Genomic DNA, 26,113 nt, shown 5'->3' on the forward strand with positions numbered 1-26,113 from the left:
CTGGCAGCCTGGACAGTCACCTAATGTTTCTCAGCATTGTTGGTGCATTCAAATTGGCTAAAGGCCTAAAGAGTCTGACAGACCATTTTTCAGAAGCAGGAATACTGAAAGACCACCTTACCCTGTCTTGGCAGAGTACAGTGGTCACTTTCCTTGTGTCCTACTTGTCTATAAAGGACAGAATTGCATTTGTACTGTCAGCCATCAAGGTAAGGGACGTTCTTTGCCCAGTAGACTATTTTGTGCCAAGAAGACAAACTTCCAAATCGAAATGTCTTAGAAGCCCAACATTCTCTTGGAATCAAATTGGTGCAGCCAGGAGCAATTGTGTCTCATGTCAACAGAATTCTAAATTATTTAAATGCCCTATTCTCTAGGTCTATGAAGTGTTTGAAGATTACCTGTCCATCTGGCCTATGTATCTGTAAATCTGGGTAACCTAATTAATGTAACTATAGAGATGACAAGCATAGGTGACTATAAATCTATAAGTCCTATCTACCGAAATAACCTAAGGACTAAGGCTTCACATAAACAAGGTAAACAGTCTATAAGCAACTGTATGGTAAAGAACGATGACTTCAAAATTGTGACAATACACAAGATATTTATAACAGAGGTAGGAATATATAGTGTGATATGCAATATGACAATAATCTGAAATATATATCAATATACTGAATATCCTAAACAGAAGTAGAACATACATTAAGTATGACAGATATAAATTTACATTTGTATCAATATACAAATATTTCAAATAAGAGTAGAAATATATGTACATTATTAACAAATATAGTTTTGTATTTGTATCAATATACAAATTATCTTAAACAGGAATATAAAAATAGTTTACATTTGTATTAATATATAAGAATCCATAACAGTGCAAATTACAGTACAAATTATCTAAGGCTTCTGTTTTACTAAATTTGTTTACTAGTATATACAATAATCTATCATAATATCTTATACCTATCCATTTCATTTCTTCTTTTCCCTTTTTTCTCTTTTTTTAGAATAATGAGTCTAATATTTTCTTCCATCCTCAACCCTATAATCATCATTCATAACCCTGAGAATTATGAAACCTAAGGGAGAAGGGGTGTCGTTTTCTTAGAATTGCTTCCTGCTGTTTTGGGTGTGATGTTATCACTGTTGGATACTGTGAGAAAGCTCAGATAGTTAAATATTAGTTAGACTAACTGTAGGTTCTGCAGCAAGTCTTAGAGTAATGGGTAAGATTGTCTGAAATTCTGGCAAGAAGTGTAGTATGAGGATGATTACCATGGCATCATTCTGGATTGGGTAGAGTTGTTGTTGTTGGGGCTCCATCTTCCTTCTGGAGACTTCTGAGATTGCTATTGGAAAAACTTATTTGTTATCAAAATGGAAGGTTTGGATGTAAAGAGGACATAGCATGTAAGAAAGGATTCTGAGAAATCAAGAGTAAGCATGGAGAGAATTAGAATCTAGAAGACACTGGTCATTTTTTATTGGATTCCTTCTATCCCACACCAGGGGGCTCTTCTGATATGGGACTGAAGAACCTCTCAAACTTTTCTTTTAGCAATATACTTGGGTTTAGAGAAGGAGTGAGCCAATTCCATCTCCAAAGCCAGCTTGGCTTATAATTGAATTGGAACCACAACTTTTCTAGATTGATAGAGAGATAGATGTTAGACAGTGAGATTTTACCGTGTGTAGATTGGAACCAATAGATTCTTTCTTTCTGCTCTAAACATCCGGATATCCAAGGCCTTATGATTTTTGGAAGATGGGTATTTCCATTATCCTGGAAAGACAAAAAAAGAACCCTACCTCAACCTTTGATTGTTACATTTTTCTTACAACTTGTAGAGATGTCACATTGGTGGATGATCTTTTACTTCTCCTCATCAAGGAGTTCGAATAGAATTTTTATTAATTTTGTTGGTATCCATAGCTTTTCTTCTCGTGCAGAAACAAAGGCAAAACCCCTTCCCCAATGTAGAACATATCCAGGTTTCCATTCTGAGGTCAGCACATCTTTGAAATAAATGGGTTGGTTTAGCTCAGGCGTTTTGTCTGTCATCTAATGTCTCTCCACAGCTATTGTTCCTTTCTCATCAGCATTGAGAAAATTCAAGGTTAATAAAGCACTATGCAATCTATTTCTAGGAGTTATTGTTACCTGTTTCTGTTTATTTACCATATCCTTTAAAGTTTGATCGGATCTTTCTATGACTGCTTGGCCTGTGGGATTGTGTGGTATACCTGTAACATGCTTTATATTGTAATAAGCAAAGAATTGTCTCATTTTATTGGAGACGTATGCTGGGGCATTGTCTGTCTTAATTTGTACAGGTATTCTCATGATGGCCAAACTTCTAATAGGTGTGTTATCACAGAATCAGCCTTTTCAGAACTCATAGGAATTGCCCATTGAAATACTGAATAGGTGTCAATGGTATAATGTACATACTTTAATCTTCCAAATTCTGCAAAATGAAACACATCCATCTGCCAAATTTCATTTCTTTGTATACCTTTTGGATTGCTCCCTGCAGGTAATGAAATTTTGTTATAGATGGAACAAGTAGGAAATTTTTTCACAATATACTTAGCCTGTTGCCAAATGATGGAGAAATCCTTCTTCAAACCTTTGCTCTTTACATGGTATTTCTTATGAAATTCTGAGGCTTCTAGCACATTACCTATTAGTAACTGATCAATCTCATCATTACCTTGTGCTAGAGGTCCTGGCAGACCTGTATGGGATCTGATATGTGATATATATATATATATATATATATATATATATATATATATATATATATATATGATGTTCCCTTTTTCTGATGATTTCCTGCAATTGTATGAATAATGAAGTAAATTCTGTATTATCAGAAATAAATTCAGCAGTTTCAATATGTAAAACAACTCTCTCTGCATATTGAGAGTCAGTGACTATATTGAGGGGTTCTGTGAAGTCCATCAGTACCATAAGAATGGCATACAGTTCTGTCTTTTGTTCAGAGCTGTATGGACTTTGTACCACTTTACTTAAGTCTCCTGATTTGTATCCTGCTTTCCCTGATTTATTTGCATCAGTATAGAATGTGATGACTCCAGAAATTGGCTTTTCTCGTACAATGTGAGGAAGGACCCATTCAGTCTTCTTTATGAATTCTATTCTCTTGCTTTTGGGATAGTGGTTGTTAATCTCTCCCAAAATGTTACTGCAGGCTCTCTGCCAGTATTCATTATCTTTCCATAGTGATGAAATTTCCTCATTAGTTAAAGGTACTACAATTTCTGCTGGGTCCATTCCTGTCAACTGGCAAAATCTTAGTTTACCTTTTTGAATCAAATCAGAGATCTTTTCTATATAAGTCTTTAATTCTTATTTGGTTTACGTGGTAGGAATATCCATTCCAATATAATATCTTCCCTCTACATCAAAATACCTGTTGAAGAATGTCTGGAGGGGAATATGACAAGAATGCATTTAAGTTCTGGATCCACATGATCCACATGTGCATCTCGAATCGTCTTTTCTACTAGAGCCAATTCCTTCTCAGCTTCGGCTGATAATTCTCTTGGACTATTTAATTCTTTGTCCCCTTCTAGAGTATTAGACAAATTTTTTATTCCATCTTTGGATATTCCCATGATACTCAGTAAGTTGGAAATGCTTCCTAATGACTTTTGAAAATCATTAAGAGTCTTCAATTGATCTCTCCTTAGTTGTACCTTTTGGGGTCTAATTTTTTGTAGCTCTATCTTATATCCTAAATAATTAATAGAATCTCCTCTTTGTATTTTTTCAGGAGCAATTTGCAGCCCCCAGTGAGGCAAAACTTTTTTTACTTCTTCAAACATGCTTTCTAAGGTACCTAACTTTAGATCAGCCAATAAGATTTCATCCATATAGTGATAAATTATGGGTTGTGGAAACTTTACACAAATTATCTCCAATGGTTTCTGCACAAAGTATTGGCACAAAGTAGGGCAGTTTAACATTCCCTGTGGGAAGACCTTCCATTGATATCTCTTGATTGGCTGAGAATTGTTATAATTAGGTACTGTGAAGGCAAATTTTTCTCTATCATTTTCTTGTAAGGGTATGGTAAAGAAACAGTCTTTTAAATCAATAACTATTATAGGCCATTCTTTAGGTAGCAGAGAGGGCAAGAGCATCCCAGTCTGCAGGGAGGCCATTGGCTGAATTACTTTATTAATAGCTCTCAGATCTGTCAGCATTCTCCAATTACCAGACTTTTTTTAAATAACAAATATAGGAGAATTCCAAGGGCTGGTAGATTCTTCAATGTGTTGAGCATTTAACTGCTCTTGAACCAGCTGTTCTAAAGCTTGTAGCTTCTCTTTTGTCAAAGTCCATTGTCCAACCCAGACAGGTTTATTAATTAGCCATTTTAAAGGTAAGGCAATTGGTACTTCTGAGAGTTCAACGGCAGTTGTGCTCTGTTTGTGAACAACCTGAATGGGTGGTGCCTGGTTTTTATAACATGTCATGATATTATTCCTAGAAACATGCATTGGTCTGTATTCCTTTTCTGAAAGTGTAGGAATTTTAATCTGGGTATTCCACTGTTATAACAGATCTCGGCTCCAAAGATTTACTGCTACATTTGTTATATATGGCTTCAGCCTTCCTCTCTGTCCTTCTGGCCCTATGTATTCAACCCATCTCGAACCTTGTTTTATCTGAGGTAGGGTGCCAATCCCTAAAAGTTGGACATCTGCCTCTTGAAGAGGCCAATTCGGATGCCATGATTTTGGTGTAAATAGAATCACATCTGCCCCTGTGTCTACCAGGCCCTCCAGAACCAGGCCATTAATTGGAATTCTAAGCTTTGGTCTTTGTACATTTATGGAAGTCTGCCAAAATATTTTTTTATAGTGTTCTTTGTAAACTGTGATCCTCCTATCAGAGCTGTTTTATCATCCATTGCAGTATCAGTTTTTACATTAGGCATTGGTTTATTCAATTGTCCTGGAGAGGAATTTCTTCCATAGTGGCTGGGAATGTTTGTACTACATTTGATTTGGGGGCTTGTAAGAGGCCCCCTGAGGCGTTTCCCACCAGTAAAGGGTTGCCTCGTATATCTATTTTTGATCTGCACTCACTGGTCCAATGTCGGCCTTTGCCACACCTTCTACATAATCCGGGAGGTAGTTGGGGTCTGCTGTTTAGGCTATTCCTAAAAGGAGTATTACTTCTAGGAGTACCCCACATACAGCTTTTACTTATATGACCAGGTGTACCACATTTAAAACATTTGGTAACACGGGGCCTTCTTTCACCTCTGGGATTTGTCTCTCCTATCCAAGCCTCATTACTGTAGTTACGAGACTCAACACCATTAGTATACTGAATCCATTCTTCCAAAGGAGCTGATCTGATCTTTAATGGTGTAAGTATTCTTCTGTGTTCTGCATTAGCATTGTCGAATGCCAAGGACTCAGTTAATACTTTTCTTAATTCTTTATCTGATACAGCTCTTGTTATAGCTGTGTTCAGTCTTTGTAAAAAATTGGTGAAGGGTTCGTGAGGTCCCTGAAATATCTTTGTGTATACCTCAGTTGGTTTTCCAGGTTCTGGAATTTTTTCCCAAGCATTTAGAGCTGCTGTACAGCATAGGGATATTGTATGCTCATCATAAGTGGCTTGTACGTTCCTGTCAGTGAAACATCCCTCACCAAGTATTTGATCTTGGAAGATCACAAAACCTCTGAGTTTACCTTGTTGTTCTAAATTTTTTGCCTCTTCTCTCAACCAGCTTTTCCAGTGTAGCTGCTGGCTATATTCTAGAACAGCTGAAATTAACTGATGTCAGTCATCTGGGATGATTCTATGTGAGGTAGACCATGAATTTAACATCTGTTTTATGTATGTGGAGTGTATCCCATACATAACTACTGCTTCCTTTATATTTTTATAGTCCCTTGTTGAAATTGGTTGTAATGTATATGTATTATATGGCTTGGGGTGTGTGTTATCTGCTGGCTTCTCATGGATGATAACAGGATAAGCCATTGTATGAGAGCCATTTGGAGATGTTACAACCTCTATGGTCTTGCCCTTCTGCTTATTAGGTCCTTTGTTATTTTTACTGAGAGTTTCTTCTAAGGCTTGCAAACGAGCACCTAGGGTCTGTTCTAGGGAGTGAACCTCCTCTCTGACTCAAGATTTCTCATGGAATCATAGAAGTTTTTATGTTCCTCAGAAACACATGATTCCATGGACTTTATCTTATCAATTAATGATAATCTTTCTTCCTTATATAGTGTCTGGAGAGTTAGTGTTCTGTCCATTAAATATTCACATTTATTATCAATAAGATCAATTTTTGGTACAAGCCTGTTTTGTAAATCCTGACCAGCAGATTCCAGAGAAAGAATCTTTTCTGTATTCTTTCATTGCTATCTTTTAAAGTAGATTCCAGAGAGAGTCTTTTTCTGTAAGTTTTCATTGCTATCTTTGAAAGCCTGTAAATCCTGGTTAGCAGATTCCAGAGAGAGAATCTTTTTCTGTAAGCCTTCATTGCTCTCTCTTAAAGCCTGTATCAGTCCCAATAATGACTCATCTTTTTTCTTGTTATTAAACCAGCGTTTGAACACTGTGTGAATTATTACAATGAGTGCCAAAATGGTATAGGCCAGATATGCCTTAGGAAAGTTTATATTTCCAGGAAGATGTCATTCATCATACAGGCAAAAAAGGTTTTCAAATTCTTGTGAGGTTATGTTGTCAGCCATATTACAAGAATTACTCAAAATTTGTTAGTCAATTTTAAGGTGTAAAATTATCAAGTACTTTTACTTGAAACAATATGCTTACCTTTTGTGGTTTTGGGGGGGTGTAGTAGCACTTTTCAGCCAGCAGGTGGCATTGGTACAGCTCCAAAGCAGGGCCTGCTGGTGATCTTGGCTGACTGCAGCTCACTGGAGTCAAGATGGTGGGAGCCCGAGCTGGCGCCAGCACTCAGGAAGCAGGGGAGTGCCTCTTTTGCTGGTCTCAGGCTAAGAACCCTCGGGCGTTCCCTGGTTGTATGGAACTTTGCAGGTGGGTTTAGGTACCCGGTAGCCAGGGAGGAGGCTGAGGGTGAGAGCCACCCAGGCCTTTGGAATTTGCCCCAAGTGAGCACCAGATATTGATGAAATTATTAAGGCCACTCCACGTAGTTAAAAGGAGATTTATTTAATGGTGTAACTTACAAATTAAGGGATAGGTAGGTTGCAGGGTCTGGGGAAGGTGTATCACAGTCCAGTGGTGTTCGCTGGAGCTCTGCTTGGCCCACCTCCACAGTCCAGGGTCCCAAAACAGAGAGAGAGCACTGGCCCATCCAGATCTCTGGTCTCCATGTGCCTCCCTTGGCCCTGCCTTTTAGGCATGACAGTTGCTGAAGTCTCAATGGGGGTTGGGACTTCCAGATCAAAGTTGGAATGGCTTCCCACTACAGATGGTGGCTTTCAGTTATGCAAAATGATTTATGCCCACTCAATTCCTTGTTGTTAAACACACTTTGAGATACCTCCAGCAGCTAATACCTAAATTATACAACTTAGATTCTTTGAAGTTCATTAACATTTTGTAATATCTGTTTCAAGCTGGGTGACAAAGGGAATCATTTTAGGAGCCGTCTTTAATCATTGAAAAAGTACTTAGTAAAAGTTACATAAAGTTCTTTGGTCAGTGTTGGACAGAAGAGAAATTATGTTCTGACCAAGCTCTGTTGTCTGGCAGAAATACCCCTGGCAAGATCCTGGAGGAGTTTTCTACATTTATTTCATTTTTTAAAGAGAGAATTGTGGGTTTTGAGTTTTCAAATAATATGGTTCACTGAATAATAAGAAGACTTATTATCATGAAAGAGAAATGAGTAGAAATTTTTCTTTTCCTTCACACTCAGCCCAGAGGAAATTCCCCTTTCTGCAGGGCTGCTTAGAGCAAGCTGAAAGTGTAGAGAATGCTCCCTTGGGGGAACTATTTGAGCCTTCCTGTTTGTATTCTCCTTAGATGTAAGAGGCTGTGGATGAGAGGCCTGAATCCTCAGCATCTCCACAGAGGGATAAGCCTGGACTCTGAGCAGGAGTCAAGCAACAAAACAAGAAAGAGAAAGTGCTCTTGCTCCTTGTGTGGGATAGGTGGAACTATTTGTTTGCTTGTTTGTTTCCCTGGGGCACCTAGGAGAGCCAAAAGGATTTGGGTCTCCAACAGGAGAAGGCTTGGGTCTTAAGACAGATTGGGAGAGGGTGTTACACCAGAAAAAGTCACAGGTGAATACAGGGAAAAACTGCCAGAAACACATAGAAGGACACACACACACACTCACACACACACACACACACACACACACACACACACACACACACACCACATACCATACATGCACACAAGAACAATGAAAACAACATAGATTGACCACCACACATTTATACACCTGAACAGACAGAAGGAATCCCGTGTCATCTCACATGATTCCTGAACACTTGGCCAGCAGTCATCTCTGACCTCTCACTTATATGTCCAAACAGAAGGCACCTTAATCAGAATTATCTACAGAGGTGACAGACCAAGAGACTTTCTAATTTATTTTATTATGGGGTGAAGGTGTCAGATTCCTTAGATTCCCTAGGCAGAAACTGATCAAAGGGTATCTTGGGTACATGGACCTCTGGCTGCAAACTCCTTATGAGTTTGTTGACCTCTGAACTCTTCCTTGATCTGAAGAGCTCTGAGACACTTTATGTCTCAAGGTCTTGCTCTGATATCTTGTTGGACCCTCTAGAACTTTGTTGGTACTGACCATAGAACACTGTTTGGACATGAGTTTAAGACAAGAGAAAGTTGTTACCTAATTTACAACTATGCTAGGTGCTCAGAATCTCAGTTGAGCACTGAAATGTTAGCAGGATGAGCTATTAAGCACAAAAGTCATCTTCTGTGTTGAAGTATTTCAGTTAACAAGACCAGTTAGACAGAAGCAGAGCTACCTAAGCCAAAAGTAAGTTAGTATATTTTGAGACATTCCCAGAACCTTGAACTTTGATAAATTATGTCTTTGTTTTCAATTTTGCAGATGGTACTTCCTACATACTGATTTTTACATGCTTAATGGCACCCCCATCAACTGAACAGTCATGCTAAGGTCTAACGGACTACTAAGGTGTGGGCTTTTGTTACAGTAATTGAACTGTGAAAGTTATCCAGTAGGGATGAAGATTGTGGTAAAGCAGCAGCCAGATATCTCCCTATTCTGTGAATCAGCTATTGTCTTCAGCAATACCATCTTTGCATCAGTTGTTGGAAGAACAAATACCATATTTTAAATAGTCATATTTTATTAATCCTTGGAAATTTTCAAATAATACATCTCAGCTATATTAATCCCTGACTCTTACAACCAAATCCTTCAAATTCACTTTCTCAGCCCCTCTTCATGTTATTTCTCTTAATTTGAAAATAATATCTTGCAACATTTGTCCTGACCTATATGTCATAACAGTTTTTTGACCCATCTTCTATGAAGTTTCCTGATCTTTCAGTTAAGGCATTGTATTGTAAATGTATTAATTGGGGGTAGACACCATGCAGCTGACTAAACAGTATGTTATTACAAATTGTTGCATCCTGTAATAATCTGTGTCTACCATATAAGGAAGCATCTTTATACAGGGGGGAGAGCTATACTTATTTGTGGGTATAAGGTTAAATTTAGATTTATAGTATGGATTATAATAGTTAAGAAAACTGACAGTAGTAGGTTCTTTTCTAGAGTCCATGTATTCTGGTATAGGTAGTTGTCTATATGTATAAGTACAGTTACAGTCATAGCTTCCTTCCTATCCCATCATGCCTTAAGTCCAATTTGTTATCCAAGAATGTAAGTGTCATGATTATACCTATCAGGATATCTGACTCTGCTTAATATAATTTTCATTCACTGTCCTTATAGATGGATAGGATTATTGATAGCTTTTGTTCATTGTATGATTCCTTCTGTAACATTGGGAGCCAGTCCTCAGTAGGGAGGCTTCCTGGTAAATAAAGATTGATCATTTAACCTAATGTCAGAAGTGTGTGATGTCTTCAGCAATAAGATCTTATCTTCTTTTTCTAAAAGTTATGAAGGGCATGGGCAGCAGCCTATAGCTTTAGAGGAAGTCTGTTGGACTCCTCTAAAAACAACAATTCAAGAATAGGTTTCCATTGTCTGGAAATGGTGTTATTCAACTCTTATCTTATGGTATTCCAATGAATTTCAGGCAATGAAAATAAAATAAGAAATACCTCAGAAGGTAAAAATGCTTCAGGTAAAAGTGAGATTACCTGAGTTCAGATCCACAGAAATTTCATGAGTGAATATTTGTGATCTAGGGATCATGTGGAGGAGATGAAACTTTTTACACAAGAAGCAGTGGAAGTATGCAATGAAGATATCCAGGCAAATGCATTGGAAACAGTAAGGCTCTGTTAAAAGGACTAGTAAAGGCAGAACTGCTTGTGGAGGTTGTTATCCATTTTGCAATAATAATATTTATATTCTAACATTTTCACACACAGTGGAGCACACACACACACAAACACAAGCATAAACATAAATGGCAAAAAATATCAACTCACAAAAAGATAATATTGTCAAAGTATCACAAATATTTATAAAGATGAATCACACTATTTCAGTAGTATTCTTTGATTCAGATATTATCTTGGAAAGATGGGTGTCTTAATGGCGGATTATTTATTTTCTTCTAATTGTAGAAGATAAACATCAAAAAACAATGAAGCAGGAGATAAAGTATTTTTAATGGACACTTTTAAATCCATGGGCAAGATTTTTAGTGTACCAAATAAAGTAGAAAGTACAGTGAAGAGTCATGGGACTGCCAATTATGTGGGTCATAACTACAGTATCTTATGCCATCCTAACAAGGTAACACAGTAATTTGAATTCCAGGCATTTAGTGGAGAATTTTAAATGTGTATTTTATATAAACACTAATATTTGAATTGGAAAACCATTGCACAAAATCTGCAGTCTGTGTGGTCTGTAATTTCCTCAGGTATAATTTTATTCAATTTTTGCAGGTATAATTTTAAAATATATGAGTCGGTTCTGGCCCTGCTATTTGCCATTGAGGAGATCAATGCTGTGGGATGGTCTGTATGTCAAGTGTGTTGCTGATTGGTCAGTAAATAAATCACTGATTGGCCATTGGCTAGGCAGGAAGGATAGGCGGGACAAGGAGGACAATAAAGCTGGGAAGTGGAAGGCTGAATCAGAGAGACACTGCCAGCTGCCACGATGACAAGCCGCATGTGAAGATGCCGGTAAGCCACGAGCCATGTGGCAAGGTATAGATTAATAGAAATGGATTAATTTAAGCTGTAAGAACAGTTAGTAAGAAGCCTGCCACGGCCATACAGTTTGTAACCAATATAAGTCTCTGTGTTTACTTGGTTGGGTCTGAGTGGCTGTGGGATTGGCGGGTGAGAGAGATTTGCCCTGACCTTGGTCCAGGCAGGAAAACTCTAGCTACAAATGGTGCCCAACGTGTTGGCAAGAGTTTCCACCTAAAACCTGAGTAAAAAGATTCTAAAATGGAGGTAAAAACAGCTCCTAGTTGTCTCTTTCAAGCTAGCGGCATCCTGCGTGTTTGAGCTACTATGGCAGGTTCCTGGTGTGCATGCTCGACCTGCAGTATGGCGGGAATGAGGCCTCTGCAAGTGGCACATTAAGCTGTGTGGTGGATTTAGCCTTTGCTAGTACAAAACAAAAACAAAAACAAAAAAAAAGAGGTTTCTGGGCTACACGCTGCTTTGATAGAAGCATAGACCCACTATTTCTGAGAGTTGATGGCTCCCAGAGCTGGCAGAAAATGTACTACCGCCATGTTGGGAAGCTGAAGTAAGCGGAGCCAGCAACCACAGTGCCAGCACCGTTTCAGGCTTAGAAGGCTGCAGTTTAAAGCAATAGGCTCAAGCTAATATAAAAAAATAAGCCACGTAAAGATGGCTACCACACAGAGAATCTGGATTATGTTCTCTTTGATATTCGTAACTGAAGAAAAACATTTGATTACAAAAGCTGTTGAGGTATGCCAAAATGTATACTTTAAAGGTACCTTGACTTCAAAATTTGGATGTAAAGATATGTTGCTTTGGAAAGGAGGCTCTGCTTTTGTTTCCACAGAAAGCCAGAGGCTATGGATTTGTTCCAGATTAAGATACATCAGGTTTGACCAGCCAAGACCACCTGAAAGGTTTCCGATGACACCATGGCCCAGATGATCCAACATCCAGAACCGTTTTGAGGCAACTGGCTCAGACGATACACCCTCATGGACTACTCCATAATCCTAAAATATTCTTTGTGTCCCCATAAGATACAGCGCCCCCCTCCAGCATGAAGTAGTAAGAGAAACTACGCCCAAATTCCCAAATATACCAAGCTGACTTTGGAGATATGTAAAGGTTAAAACCTTCCTTTTTAAGAAATGAAAAGGGGAAGTGCTGTGGGATGGTCTGTATGTCAAGTGTGTTGCTGATTGGTCAGTAAATAAATCACTGATTGGTTATTGGCTAGGCAGGAAGGATAGGCGGGACAAGGAGGACAATAAAGCTGGGAAGTGGAAGGCTGAGTCAGAGAGACACTGCCAGCCGCCACGATGACAAGCCGCATGTGAAGATGCCGGTAAGCCACGAGCCATGTGGCAAGGTATAGATTAATAGAAATGGATTAATTTAAGCTGTAAGAACAGTTAGTAAGAAGCCTGCTATGGCCATACAATTTGTAACCAATATAAGTCTCTGTGTTTACTTGGTTGGGTCTGAGTGGCTGTGGGATTGGCGGGTGAGAGAGATTTGCCCTGACCTTGGGCCAGGCAGGAAAACTCTAGCTACAGATCAACAGGAACCCTCACATTTTACCCAATATATCTCTGGGATTTGATTTCTACAATGTCCCATACAGTGAGAAAAACATTCTTATCAATGCCGTTATTTGGCTCAAAAGCATGAGTAATCTCTAATTATAACTGTCTAAAGGAGAGAAAGTCAGCTGCTGCACTAACAGGACCATCATTGGCAAAATCTGCCCATATTGGGACATTGCTTCAGCTCTACAAATTTCCACAGGTGAGGAGTTGTGTGGGCAAAAGAGCCAGATCTCCTTTTGCTGTCATTTTGAGGTATGCAAAGGTAAAAGTGGGACATTTGAATTAGGTAGCTATTGGTGACAAGTGTCCAGACAATTAGAGATGGACCTCTATTTCAGTCACTAGGAAATGAAAGAAAGGGGAGGATGGGGTAGACAAGGAGGACTACTAAAAATGGAGTGCAGGCGAGTCATTTTCTGAAAAATTCTGTCATATAAACTTGCCTTTAATTTCAGGATGAATCCATCATTATGCTATTCATTTCCATCTGTTTCTGAAGAATAAGGATTGTGTATAATGCCATTGTTCTTTTCCTTGTTCCCAATTGTTTTTTTCTACAGCTCACTGTTGGCCTTTTTGATCCTATCTTGAGTGACAGAGATCAGTTTACTTCCCTCTATTAAATGGCCCCCAAAGGTACATCTCTGTCTCTTGCCATGGTCTCTTTGATGCTTCATTTTGGCTGGTCATGGGTTGGTCTGCTTATCCCAGATGACCACAGAGGAACTCAGTTTCTATCAGATATCAGAGAAAAATGGAGAACAATCGAGTCTGAATAGCTTTTGTCAAAATGATCCAAAGCACCTGGAATTCATTTCCATACAAATACTGGAAAAGTCTTGGCATGGTCAAGGAATAATTGGCCAACATCATCATCATTTATGGTGGCAATGATTCACTACGAGGTTTAATGAGAAACCTAGGGCAACAGATTTTGACAAGGAAAGTCTGGGTTATGACCTCTCAATGGGACATTACTAATATCGCTGATTATTTCTTGCTAGATTCAATCCATGGAAATCTCGTGTTTTCACAACACCATGAGCAGGTTATTAAATTTAAAAATTTTATCCAAACAGTAAATCCTTATAAATACCCATAAGACAGTTACCTCTCTAAATTGTGGGTTTTGTTCTTCGAGTGCTCATTTTCAGAGCTTGATTGTCAACTTTTGGAGAACTGGCAACCCAATGCTTCCTTGGAATTACTGCCTAGACACATTTTTGATATAGCAATGAATGAAGACAGCTACAATACATACAGTGCTGTTTATACTCTGGCTCACAGTCTCCATGAGATGAGTCTTCAGCAAGTACAAATGCAACCATTTGGAAATGGGAAAAACATGGTGTTCTTCCCCTGGCAGATAATATCCATTCCGTTGTATTAGAGCATCAACAATGTGATATATTGAGAGGTTTCATAGGCATGAAACTGGGTGTTACATATTTCAACATTTTAAATTTTATGTCCACAGGAAAATCTTCATTTGTTATCTCATATTTCAGGTCAGTGCAGATCTTTGTGTACATGTTGCTGAGGAATGGGGTGTTAGTGGTAAGGAGAAAATGATTTTAGAGAATATAAATTTTGTCACTAATATCCTTACAATCTTCTTGTGGTAATAGATTACATTAGAATACTAAGAAATCTCTCAGTAAATGAAATGATGACATCTCATTACCACAAGGTGTCAGTACATAAATGATTTTGTTTACTATTTAGACATCTGTACCAACATTTTACAGTCTGAACTTTTGGATACACCCTTAATGTAAATAGGCATAGTTTATTTTAAAGAAATTAAAATTTGCTTTAATCAGTACTCACTGATTCCTTTCCTGAGTTTGTTTAGAAGATTTTCTTTCGGATGACTGTCCTTAACAGGTAGAATAGCATTCCATTAACTTAGGTAATCATTGCTCACCCTCAGTGATACTACAAAAATATTGTATCTTACACCAGAGATTATGAACAGTGATAGTCACTCTTTAATTCATTTCTGATCAACCTCTCACAACCATTTTAAAACATGTTCTTGCATCCCTTTCAGCTTCATCCTTTCTTGAGGAATATCCATGTGCGAGACAACATGGCCTTAGAATGGAAACAGAAGATAAATGATAATAAGTATGATATTCTCAACTTTTGGAACTTTCCAAAGGGTCTTGGACAAAAAGTGAAAGTAGTAACCTTTTTGTCCAATGCTCCCCATGACCAATGGTTGTCTTTATCTGAGCAGATGATACAATGGCCAAAAACATATTCTGAAGTGGGTTATGTATTCTCACAGTGCATTCAACTTATCACAAAAACACAAATATATCCCCCCAGCATAATAACTCTTGGTTTTGAAAATAAATCCCATTACTGTAAAACTTGGAGTAAGTGAGGGATAAAACATAACTAATAGAAGACAGTGTAGCTAGAGTTTTCTTGCCTGGCCCACAGTCAGGACAAATCTCTGCCACCTGCCAGTCCCACAGCCTCTCAGACCCGACCAAGTAAACAAGGAGACTTATATTGGTTACAAACTGTATGGCCATGGCAGGCTTCTTGTTAACTGTTCTTACAGCTTGAATTAATCCATTTCTATAAATCTATACCTTGCCACATGGCTCGTGGCTTACCGGCATCTTCACATGCTGTTTGTCATCATGGCGGCTGGCAGTGTCTCTCTGACTCAGCCTTCCACTTCCCAGCTTTATTCTCCTCCTTGTCCTGCCTACACTTCCTGCCTAGCCAATGGCCAATCAGTGTTTTATTGACCAATCAGCAACACATTTGCCATACAGAACATCCCACAGCAAGACAGTGTATTATCATTCCCTCATTCTTAAAAATGGAAGTTCTTAAATTTAAATGATTGTTAATGTTCAGTGATGCACGGCTTAGTTTTTGTCAAGTTGACACAAATTAAGTACACCTGAGAAGTGGTACATGAAATTCCCATAATGTCTCCCAGGACACTCTGATGTAGAAAAATCTCTATTTTCACCACACAAAACTGAGTAAGTTATGTTTTTGTGCTATGATCAAACAATATCACCAAAGTGACATTTGGAAAAAAGAGTTTATCTGGCTTATGCTTCTAGAAGTTTGAGAGTCCTTTATGATCAGGAATCATGACAGTGTGTGGCATTGATGGAGAGATGGTCAGGAAGCTGAAACAAAATATCTCAGTGAACACACTGGAAGCAGAGAGTGAATACTGAATTAGCTGAGGCTCATAAATGTTCAAAATTCCCACCCCTGAAATACTTCTGCCAATAAGCCTGCAACTCTTAAAGTATCAATAACTCTCAAGATAGCACCACCATTGAGGAAATATGTAGTCATTTATCTCTGCTTATAATTGCCACTTTTAATACAAACCACTACACAATGTCTCTATTAGAATTCCTTCACTGTATCTAAAGTTTGAGGAGTTCTTTTGATTCCATGCTTAAAAATTACAGACCATGAATAATTATCATTTTTCTTTTATCCACTGCTTAAATGGAAAAATATTTTAGTGAGCATTTTCTCTCCTGTTCTGCTGCTGCAAATACATGCATAGCCAATATAACTTAAGAAAGTATTTCTTTTGGCTGACAGTGTGAAAATGTAGCCATTATCTTTGGGAATTCATTCCTCTAGGAGCATGAGGTTCCTGATGACATCATATCCTCAGTCAAAAAAAAAAGTAAATACCACAGATCCCCCTTTTTTAATTGTTATTCATTCTGAGACAACAATCTATAGAATGAAACCTTTAAACTTCTCTTTAAGAATACTCACAGAAACGCCTAACAATTTCTTTACAAGGTGATTATAAGTCCTGTCAGGTTGACTAGCAAGATCCACAATCATGGTGAAAATAGAAGTTTTTCAGCACATTAAAAAGTAAATATAGAGACAGAACCACTTGACCTTCTAGGTCATGGCTTTTATGACTTAACAGCATCATAATTTTCCCTACCTCATTATGCTCCAAACAGTCTAACAGTGTGATAATCCTCAGAACTTTTTATTGGATCACAAATGTCCAATATCTTCTTCTACATTTATAGAAATAAAATTTGTAAATTAATTTTGCTATATTAAAAAGCACTATTATTCAGGTTTTCAACAAACCATGAGCCTTTATTAACTTTGCTCCCATTATTCTCAGATTCCTAAGTCTGTGTGCAGTGAGAGCTGTGGGCCTGGATTCAGGAAAATTTCCCCAGAGAGCAAGGCTGTTTGCTGCTATGATTGCACTCCACATGGAGACAATGAGATTTTCAATGATACAGGTAAGAATAAATCTTACAGAAATGGTTCCACATTTCTACAGGATTCTGCATTATCTTAAAAACTGAAAAATATCCAGAGAGAAGTCACACAAATTTATTCCTTCTCTTAATTAGGGTATTAAATGTGTATCACCATGTCTTAAAATAGTACAGAGTCAGCATTGAAATTTATAGTTGATTTAATTTATAATCAAATGCATATATTGTTTGCTGTAGAAAACCTCCTTCCTCCCTGCTAATCAATATGCTTTTTCCCACAGATAGTGTAACACATAGTAAGAAAGTATCAAAATTGGATGTTGTTCTAACTGTATTTCAATAATGATTTTAACTCACTTAACTGTAGGATAGGTTCCTCTAATAATGATTCTTCTAAGCAAGGTTTTTCATACAGAACAGATAACTAGAAATTTGTATTTGATACCCCCAATATATAACTTCTGACTGTACAGCATAACTAATAATTTCAAATTTCCTTAATAAATAGAATGATGTCCATTTTTTCTGCTTCAACTTTGAGAAACAGTATATTAAACAATATCCCCAAGGCAGTTTCAGCAGTCTGTTTTGGAGAGCTGTATCAAGACCTAAGAGCTGCAATGGAATATAGAATCTCTGCTTTGAATAAGAGGTCATGAACCTGTTCACAGCATATTACACTGGGAAGAAAAATCTTTAAAAGCTAGTATTCTCATACCCAATAATTAATTTGTGACCATGGTTATATCAATTTTAACATTTGTAAACAATTCTTTTTCTTTGAGAATATCATACTATGTATTTGGATCATTTTCATACCGTCCAAAATCTTCCACTTATCTACCTATCTAACTTCTTCTCTCTCCCTTTAAATAATTAAGAGAAACTCATTCAATTCAATTTCTGCTACCCAAATACTCTTTGTTGTAGCCCCCTGGTGGAGTATGAACTAATTACCACACTCTTACAGATTAATGCGTCTTCCTCTTATAACAGCTATGAGGTCAAATAGCTTCTCAGTTAAGGGTAGTACTTTATGTCAACCTTATATGCCTGATGATATTTGGTCTTCCCTGGGCTTTCTCATTTTATATGCATGATATCATACCTAAATTTATATGTTCAACTGCCCTGCTTTGTCTGAAACTTCTATTCCAGTATTTCATGACCTCTGACTACTAGAATCTTTCTGCAACTTCTTCCATGGATATCTCACCTTGAGATATAATAGACTGTACCTTCAAGCTGTTATTTAAAAAAACACTCCTTTGGTGAATCTCTATGCACACAAGGTACACATTCATATATATTAGGAATGGTTCATTTATCCATGAAAATTTCTTCACAGCTCCTAATTAATAAGTATACTTCCAAAAATTATGTAGCTCAATTATGTCAGATATTTGAGGATAGATTACTGATTCAATGTATCAAAAATGTTATAGTATCTTGAAGTACATGTAGTTATTTTATATGTAGTAGTTTTTATTACATGTACCATGTGCCTTTAGTAAGGAATGGAATTATACATGTTAGCCATCCATTGTAAGTTAGAAAATCAAAAGAAAAAAATATCTTCACATAAAAGAGAAGGAAATAACAGAGTATGAGGAAATACCTTGAAAGTAGGCCATGACAACAGATATAACAATGTGTCACAATAGCTGAAGGAAGCAATATTTACAAGATATATACAAATACATTTTATTCTACTGAAGTTTATTCAATAATATGTTAATAAAATTCATCACAAAATAAAATTACAAGTCTAGGTAGGGATGTGTTTCTTTTATATAAACAGGAAAAATGACATTGGTAATCTGGCATGCATAAATCAATTTAAATTACCTCAAATACATGATGAATTTTGCAAATTTTCAAAGCAGAATATTATAGGACTATTTTATTTCATACTCCAAAATAGTTCTGCCCTTTCCCCAATGGGAATGACAACAGGTCACTATTACATTATTCAATACTTTAAAAATATAATAATGCCTATAGAGCCAAATTAGAAAACATAAAGAACTTTATGATGATAAGAAATTTGAGAAAGTATGTTTAAGAACAGGATTTTATGAAAATAATTTCAAAGGATATTCTCTCTCTTTTGCACTATTCAAATTCATAATGTGGATATAACTTATGATGTGGTATCAGACATAAAGTAGGTTTATGCATTGTAACTCAGTATTCTAAAGACTTGCAAAAAGATACACCAAACACACAAGAGTCACTGAAAGTATGTAAGAAAAAAAAGGTATATGTACTTTATACCACAGTGAAGAAGAGGGGTTGTATGAGAAGCTACTGGTAATTGATAACTACTTACAAAAAAGGGACATCACTTTTATTTAAGGTTGTGGATTCTGAAAATTTTACCCATATTCCAGCAGATTCCCACATAACTTGTAAATACTAGCATGACTGAATAGACTCGCTGTGTATTAAAATGTAAAAAGAAGACATTGAGAGCACATAAACTTGGGAAGTAAGAGATGAAGACAGTAAGAAATGGAGTATGACGAAAGTGGGCTGAGTTGGAGCCACACAATTTATATGTGCATATAAATATTAACTGAAATATCTAATAAGGAAGATAGGTGGTATGAATATGAAAGTATTCACTACAGACTTCATACTCCTTTGTTTCTGAGAAAAAGGAAAGTGGTGTAGATAGCAGTCCTGTTAACAGGTAGAGAGAAACGGGTTAGAGTTACAGGGATAACTTCAACTTTTACTTTTTATTAGATATGGAAAAGTGCATGAAGTGTCCAGAAAGTCATTATGCAAACACAAAGAAGAAACACTGCCTCCAGAAAACTGTGACCATAAGGACCCCTTGGGAATGTCTCTCACAACCATAGCTCTGTGCTTCTTTGTCCTCACAACTGTGGTTCTTGCACTATTTGTGAAGCACAGAGACACTCCACTTGTCAAGGCTAATAATAGGACCCTCAGTTACATGTTGCTCATCACACTCAATGTGTGTTTCCTATGTTCCTTGCTCTTCCTTGGCTATCCCAACACTACAACCTGTATCCTGCAACAGATCGTATTTGGAGGTGCTTTCACTGTGGCTCTTGCCACTGTGTTGGCCAAAGCTATCACTGTGCTTATTGCCTTCAAGGTCACTTTTCCAAGGAGGGTGTTGAGGTCGTCAATAATATCAAAGGCTCCAAAACTTATAATCCCCATATGTTCTCTAGGCCACCTTGTCCTCTGTGGAATCTGGCTAGGAACCTCACCTCCCTTCCTTGACAAAGATGATCATGCTCAAAATGGACATATCATCCTTGTGTGTAACAAAGGCTCTGATTTTGCCTTCCATGCTATACTGGGATACCTCTGCTCCTTGGCACTTGGAATTTACATTATGGCCTTTTTTGTCCTGGAATCTGCCAGACACATTCAATGAAGCCAAGTTCCGATCCAGCATGCTGGTGTTCTTCTGTGTTTGGGTCACCTTCCTCCCTGTCTACCACAGCACCAAGGGGAAGGTCATGGTGGCTATGGAAGTCTTCTCCATCTTGGCTTCTAGTGCAGCCCTCCTTGGCTTCATTTTTGGCCCTAAGTGTTACATTATCTTAATAAGGCCAGATAAAATTTGAATTCCTCATATCAGGAATAGGCCACATTCTGAAAGGAAAAAAACTTCCCAAAACCTAGTTCAAAGCTAAACAGTTCTTATGTTAAGGGATGAATTTCAAAAATGAAGTTCAGTTGATATCTCGTGCAAATTGTGTTACACCATTATTGTATGGGTTTGAATCATTGAGCTATTATGTTTTCAACCAATTGTATTATAGCCTCTTTATACTGGAGCCAATAAAGTTATCCATGATTGAAATCCTGCTTGTATTTTCATATGAGCAGGACCTCAGAATACATCTCGGCTTGTCTGAAACTTTCTGTGAATATATTGATATTTTTGACCCATAGAGATCTGACTACATCTGCCTCTGCTCTTCTGAGATTTAAGATAGCCAGTCACATCACCACACCATATTCTTCTCTAATATAGACTGTTAATATTCATGTTATAGATTTAAATTTCTTAAGAGCTTTGTGCATATTTTCTTATCCAATAGTGTTAGTCACATGCTGTTTTAAATTTTAAAAGTGGATCTTAGTAAATTTTTATCTTGCCTTCCAATCACTGTTGTAAAATATGTAGATTATAATTTTATATTCAACTTTCAATAGACAAGATTTGTACAAGAGCATCAATCTGTTTCTTAATTCCTCAAGGCTCTTTAGTAAATGATCATGTTTTCATTTGGATTTGAGTGATTATTCTGAAGAATAATCACAGGATTTTCAAAATGTAAATATAATCTCTGGTAAACATAATACTTCATCAGTCATTGCATAAGATATCACTTGCTAAATTAACGTATATTTAGTAAGAATTATATTACTCAATGTCAAATGTCAGTCACTCAGCACATGTAACTAGGTCTAACTACATGAACCCCTTCCTTATTTACACTCTGATGACTTATGTAACATTTCCAAATGTTTTAAGTCTAGATTATGACACCCGCTTCTCCTTAAATCTGGACATTTACACATAATTTCTGGAATGCTTCTTGCAATTTACTGCTTTTCCTTGAAGTGGTATGTGTTCTTAATCTAAAATCATGAATAGGTTACCATGTGCAACTTTATTATTGCATATTTCTCCAGAATTAATGACCAATTTATAGAAATACATACAATGTATTAAGTAAATTATTTCTATTTCCACATCATTAAATAAAAGTAAAATTCTATAAACTTTTTAGACCTTTACTACTGTGAGTTTTATCTTAGTTGTGGTGACTTCTTTGCTCTTATATCTTTATACTAGCCTAAGAGGTTTCACAAATGCAGTTGTTAGCTGTAAATTAACAGAATTCCTGCTGGTCAAAAGGGAAATCATGCCTAGTTATGGAAACCAAACCAGCTACCAAGATCTAGTGAAGTCTTGGATCTCAGAGGAGAAACTGTAACTGCCACTTCACTAAGGCACCATAGCCCTTAAACATTCAGAATACTTGTTCCCATACATACAGTTAAGTCCATTCCTCACATCTCTTTAAGGACATGTCATTGAAACAGATGCATACAATGATACAAATTCACAACCAATCAAAATGAAGAATTGTGAATCCCAGTTCTGCCTGATACATTTACAATAAATACTACTGCCACTCCTGAGGTTCAGGTTTCACTGAGGGAGATGGAATAGAAAGAATGTAAGAGTCTGAGGACAAGGGAGTTTTCTGGGATATTATGTCTCTTAGAAATGTCATATATTACCCATAAAGACACATAAAGTCTGATAAACATGACTTCCTAAATATGAGCTGAACTAGGACCACAGCCTTTGGCATCCTGATGTGGATGGGAAAATCTTACAGAATCTCAACCATAAAGAACTACAATGAACAAAGTAATGCTGAGAGAGGAAGAAAAAGTCTAACATGGGACAAAATAAACTAAATAATTTGTAAGACAAAATGATATTCATACATAATTTAGGATTATATATATATATAGGTACATATATATGGATCATATATATTATTTCAATTAAATGCATAGGTTATTTGTGCATATGAGTTATATATTATGTAGTTATATACATCTATATGTATATATGTAATAACAATTATAAAAAACAATTCATGAGTTTGAAAGAGAAAGAATGGGTATACAGGAGCTTTTAGTGGAGAAAGGAGAATGGAAAAATGATGTGATTTCACTGTAATCTCAAAAATAAAATGCTTTTCTAATCATTGGCATTTAAAATTGACTCGGGAGACAGAGGCAGGTGGATCTCTGTGAGTTTGAGGCCAGCCTGGGCTACCAAGTGAGTTCCAGGAAAGGCAGAAAGCTACACAGAGAAACCCTGTCTCAAAAAATAAACCAAAAAAATTGATATAAGTCATCTACGTTTTTAAATTTGTTCTTTAGCTTTTCTTACTAAGTAATTAGATATGTTCTGAAATTACCCTGAAATTTACATCAATATTGTCTTTAAATAAAAATTAGGAAATAAATTAATTTATACTTGAAGGACAATGAATACACAGAGATATTTATTTTACTCTCAGGTTTGATTTAATAGTAAATATTGAGACAAAATTTCCTCACAGTATAGACATTTTATGTTTTAGAAACATGATGAGAATAATAATTTATTGACTTTACTATGGGACTGGTCAACCTAACATTCTTCTAACACCCTAGTGCTTTTCCGCAATGAGCATCTACAAAGGAAGCACTTTCCTTCAAGCCAAAATAACTTACGATAACAAAATCCATGTTCTCAAAAAGGAAAATACCATAAAAAATTTTATAATTATTTTGTTGCTAAAAGTCATTCCCAAGGGAATCCATAAGCTATATATACCCCTTCTTCTAAGGTACCATTAAGAACCACAGGTTCAGTTCCACTAAAATCCATGCTGTGGACCCACTGCATATACTGGGCTTCCTTACAGAATATATGTGAGGAGTTCTTAACACTGGTGTGGGGACTTCAACCCACTGCCTGTACCTGGAATGTCTATTTCAGGAGGGATTAGGGCTCTTAGACAGACAGAGAACCTCCCGTCTAATTTTCCTCAATAGTCTTTCTTTCCCTCTCTCCCTTCCTCCATCCTTTCTCTCTATCCATCTATCTCTAGCTTCCTCTCTCTCTCTCTCTCTCTCTCTCTCTCTCTCTCTCTCTCTCTCTCTCTCTCTTTCTCTCTCTCTGGGTGGTGTGTGTGTGTGTGTGTGTGTGTGTGTGTGTGTGTGTGTGTATGTGTGTTTCCTTTGCTAGGACACATGCAGCCTTGACAGTATATAATGGTAAACATGTTCAGTTTCGATGATTTTTGCAAGGGAGGCAGTTTGTTAGCATGATATTTCTCTTGTTTGAGCTGGATTGGAAACCAAATAGAGATGTGTTGGTTACTGCCAAGATAATTCTGTCACTCTAGCACTCATTGGCTATGTAGGGCATTGATAAGATTCTCAACCCTACACAAATAACTACAGACAAATGAGTAAAGCTAGGATCATGGGAGGTAGCACTCTCCAGGTATACAAAGTGTTTGCTCAGTGCCAAATGCTTAGCCCTGTAAATATGCATACATGTAACATTACATGTCCTCAGTATGCTGTTTAGGCAAATCCAAATACATATATGCATGCCATGACAATTCATCAAAAAAGACACTTTGAATTAGAAGATCAGGGGGTGATATAAAGACAATATTAAAGAAAGAGGGGGGAGAAATATTCTTTTTCAATCTTTCCTTGTTTCTTTCTTTCTTCTTTATTTTATATACAGGTCCCAGTTTCTCCTTCCTCCTTCCTTGCAGATCATCCCTTCCACCCCATCTCTTTTCCCAAACCCAAATCCACTCTGCCTCCTTTTCTGTTCAAGAAAAGGAAGATCTCCTATGGATGTCAACAGAACATGGCTTATAAAGTTCCAATAAATATAAGTACCTCTTTGTGTATTAAGGCTGGGCAAGACAACTCAATATGAGGAGTAAGGTCCCAAAAGTCAAGTAAAGAGATCTTTTGTGGAGAAATATTCTAATTAACATACTGCCTCAAAAATAACAACAAAAAGAAGACAGTTCTTTGAATCAGAGGTTAGTTATTCTAGACAACTATATAAATGGAATGCTGTATTATTCTTTACTGTTTAACTGCAAATTACACAAGGAGATTGTTTCCCTAAGCAATAGTTTAGCAGGTTACCATTTCTAGTAATGTTCTGAAGGAAGTAGCACAAATGAGCATGGCAGAAAGGCTCATTCACTTGTTTCACAGTGTTTTCTTTTGTTCTTTCTAACTTCACTTTTTTTAGGTGAGAGGAAATGGAACCTCTCACTTTGTGGAACTAACAAAGAAGCCTGATGGATATCTAATATTTGTTAAGAACATTACAGCTTAGAATCAAAAGTGAGTGACAAGGTGGCAGATCACTGTTATGAGCACAGTGGACTGGAGTAGAGGCAGGCAGTGAGCTCAGTTCAACAATAGGCATGGGAGTTAATCCTAACAAAGAGAACTTTATGGAGAAAAACATAAGCACAATGTGAGTTCCCCTGGAGGTAAACAATTTGTGAATATTGGCATTAGTTACTTCTTTCTTGGTTGAAAGAAATAACAGGAGATGAAGCACTTAAAGTTTATCAATTCTACTTAGCTTAATGGTTTTAGAAATTTCATACCATTTTGGCCTGAAAAATCATAACAGCAGTTTCTTGCTGATGAGAACTTGTATTAAGTCCTCACATGAGAGATGGTGGAACAAACACTGTAGGGTGGAATAAGAAGTGGAAATACCTTCAAAGTTTGGTGATAAGAATAATTTTAATGAATAATAGTAATGGTAATTTACATTCACTCAAATGTCTAAACTCTAAAATGTTCCATCGTCTTCAAAATCTCACCACAAATGTGGGATGATGATGACTAAAGTGCAAAAATAACAGCATAGATCAGGACAGACATTAATCTGGAATCTGAGGGATATTTGTGGATCATCCAGTCTCCAGTAGGGGAACCCCACCTTTCCACATTACTACAGAACAAGGTACCTCTATCTTTGCCAGTATCCATCCTTATGTACATACTTCTTCAGATTAAGTCTCTCCACATGTCATGTCCTCTTAGTGCCCCCTTGAAGGCAATCTGAGTTTACCATACAGTTCTGTACAGAGTGACTTTCTAAAATTTGGTAAAAAGCTTCCTGGCTGCTCTCTGTGGCTTCTCTTATGCTTGCCAAATACATCCATGGGGAAAATGCAACATTTTGCCCCTGCTCAAGCTATAGCCTGGAGACTTTGTAACATTTTCTATGAGTTCTTGGTACTGATATATAGAAGCATTTACTTAGTTAGGTATTTCCTAGCATG

At 37.0% G+C, this 26,113-nt stretch overlaps 1 protein-coding gene across 1 annotated transcript in view; it reads left to right on the plus strand.

The window, feature by feature from the left end:
* LOC131903619 (vomeronasal type-2 receptor 116-like) overlaps positions 1-26,113 on the plus strand; it is a 73,383-nt gene that overhangs the window by 8,798 nt on the left and 38,472 nt on the right. Inside the window, exons 2-4 of the mRNA XM_059254317.1 lie at positions 13,058-13,147; positions 15,002-15,133; positions 17,102-17,225. Coding sequence (XP_059110300.1) covers positions 13,058-13,147; positions 15,002-15,133; positions 17,102-17,225 — 346 coding nt within the window. The remainder of the gene's footprint in view (positions 1-13,057; positions 13,148-15,001; positions 15,134-17,101; positions 17,226-26,113) is intronic.

Source organism: Peromyscus eremicus, chromosome 1 (assembly GCF_949786415.1).
Source record: "Peromyscus eremicus chromosome 1, PerEre_H2_v1, whole genome shotgun sequence".
NCBI lineage: Eukaryota > Metazoa > Chordata > Mammalia > Rodentia > Cricetidae > Peromyscus > Peromyscus eremicus.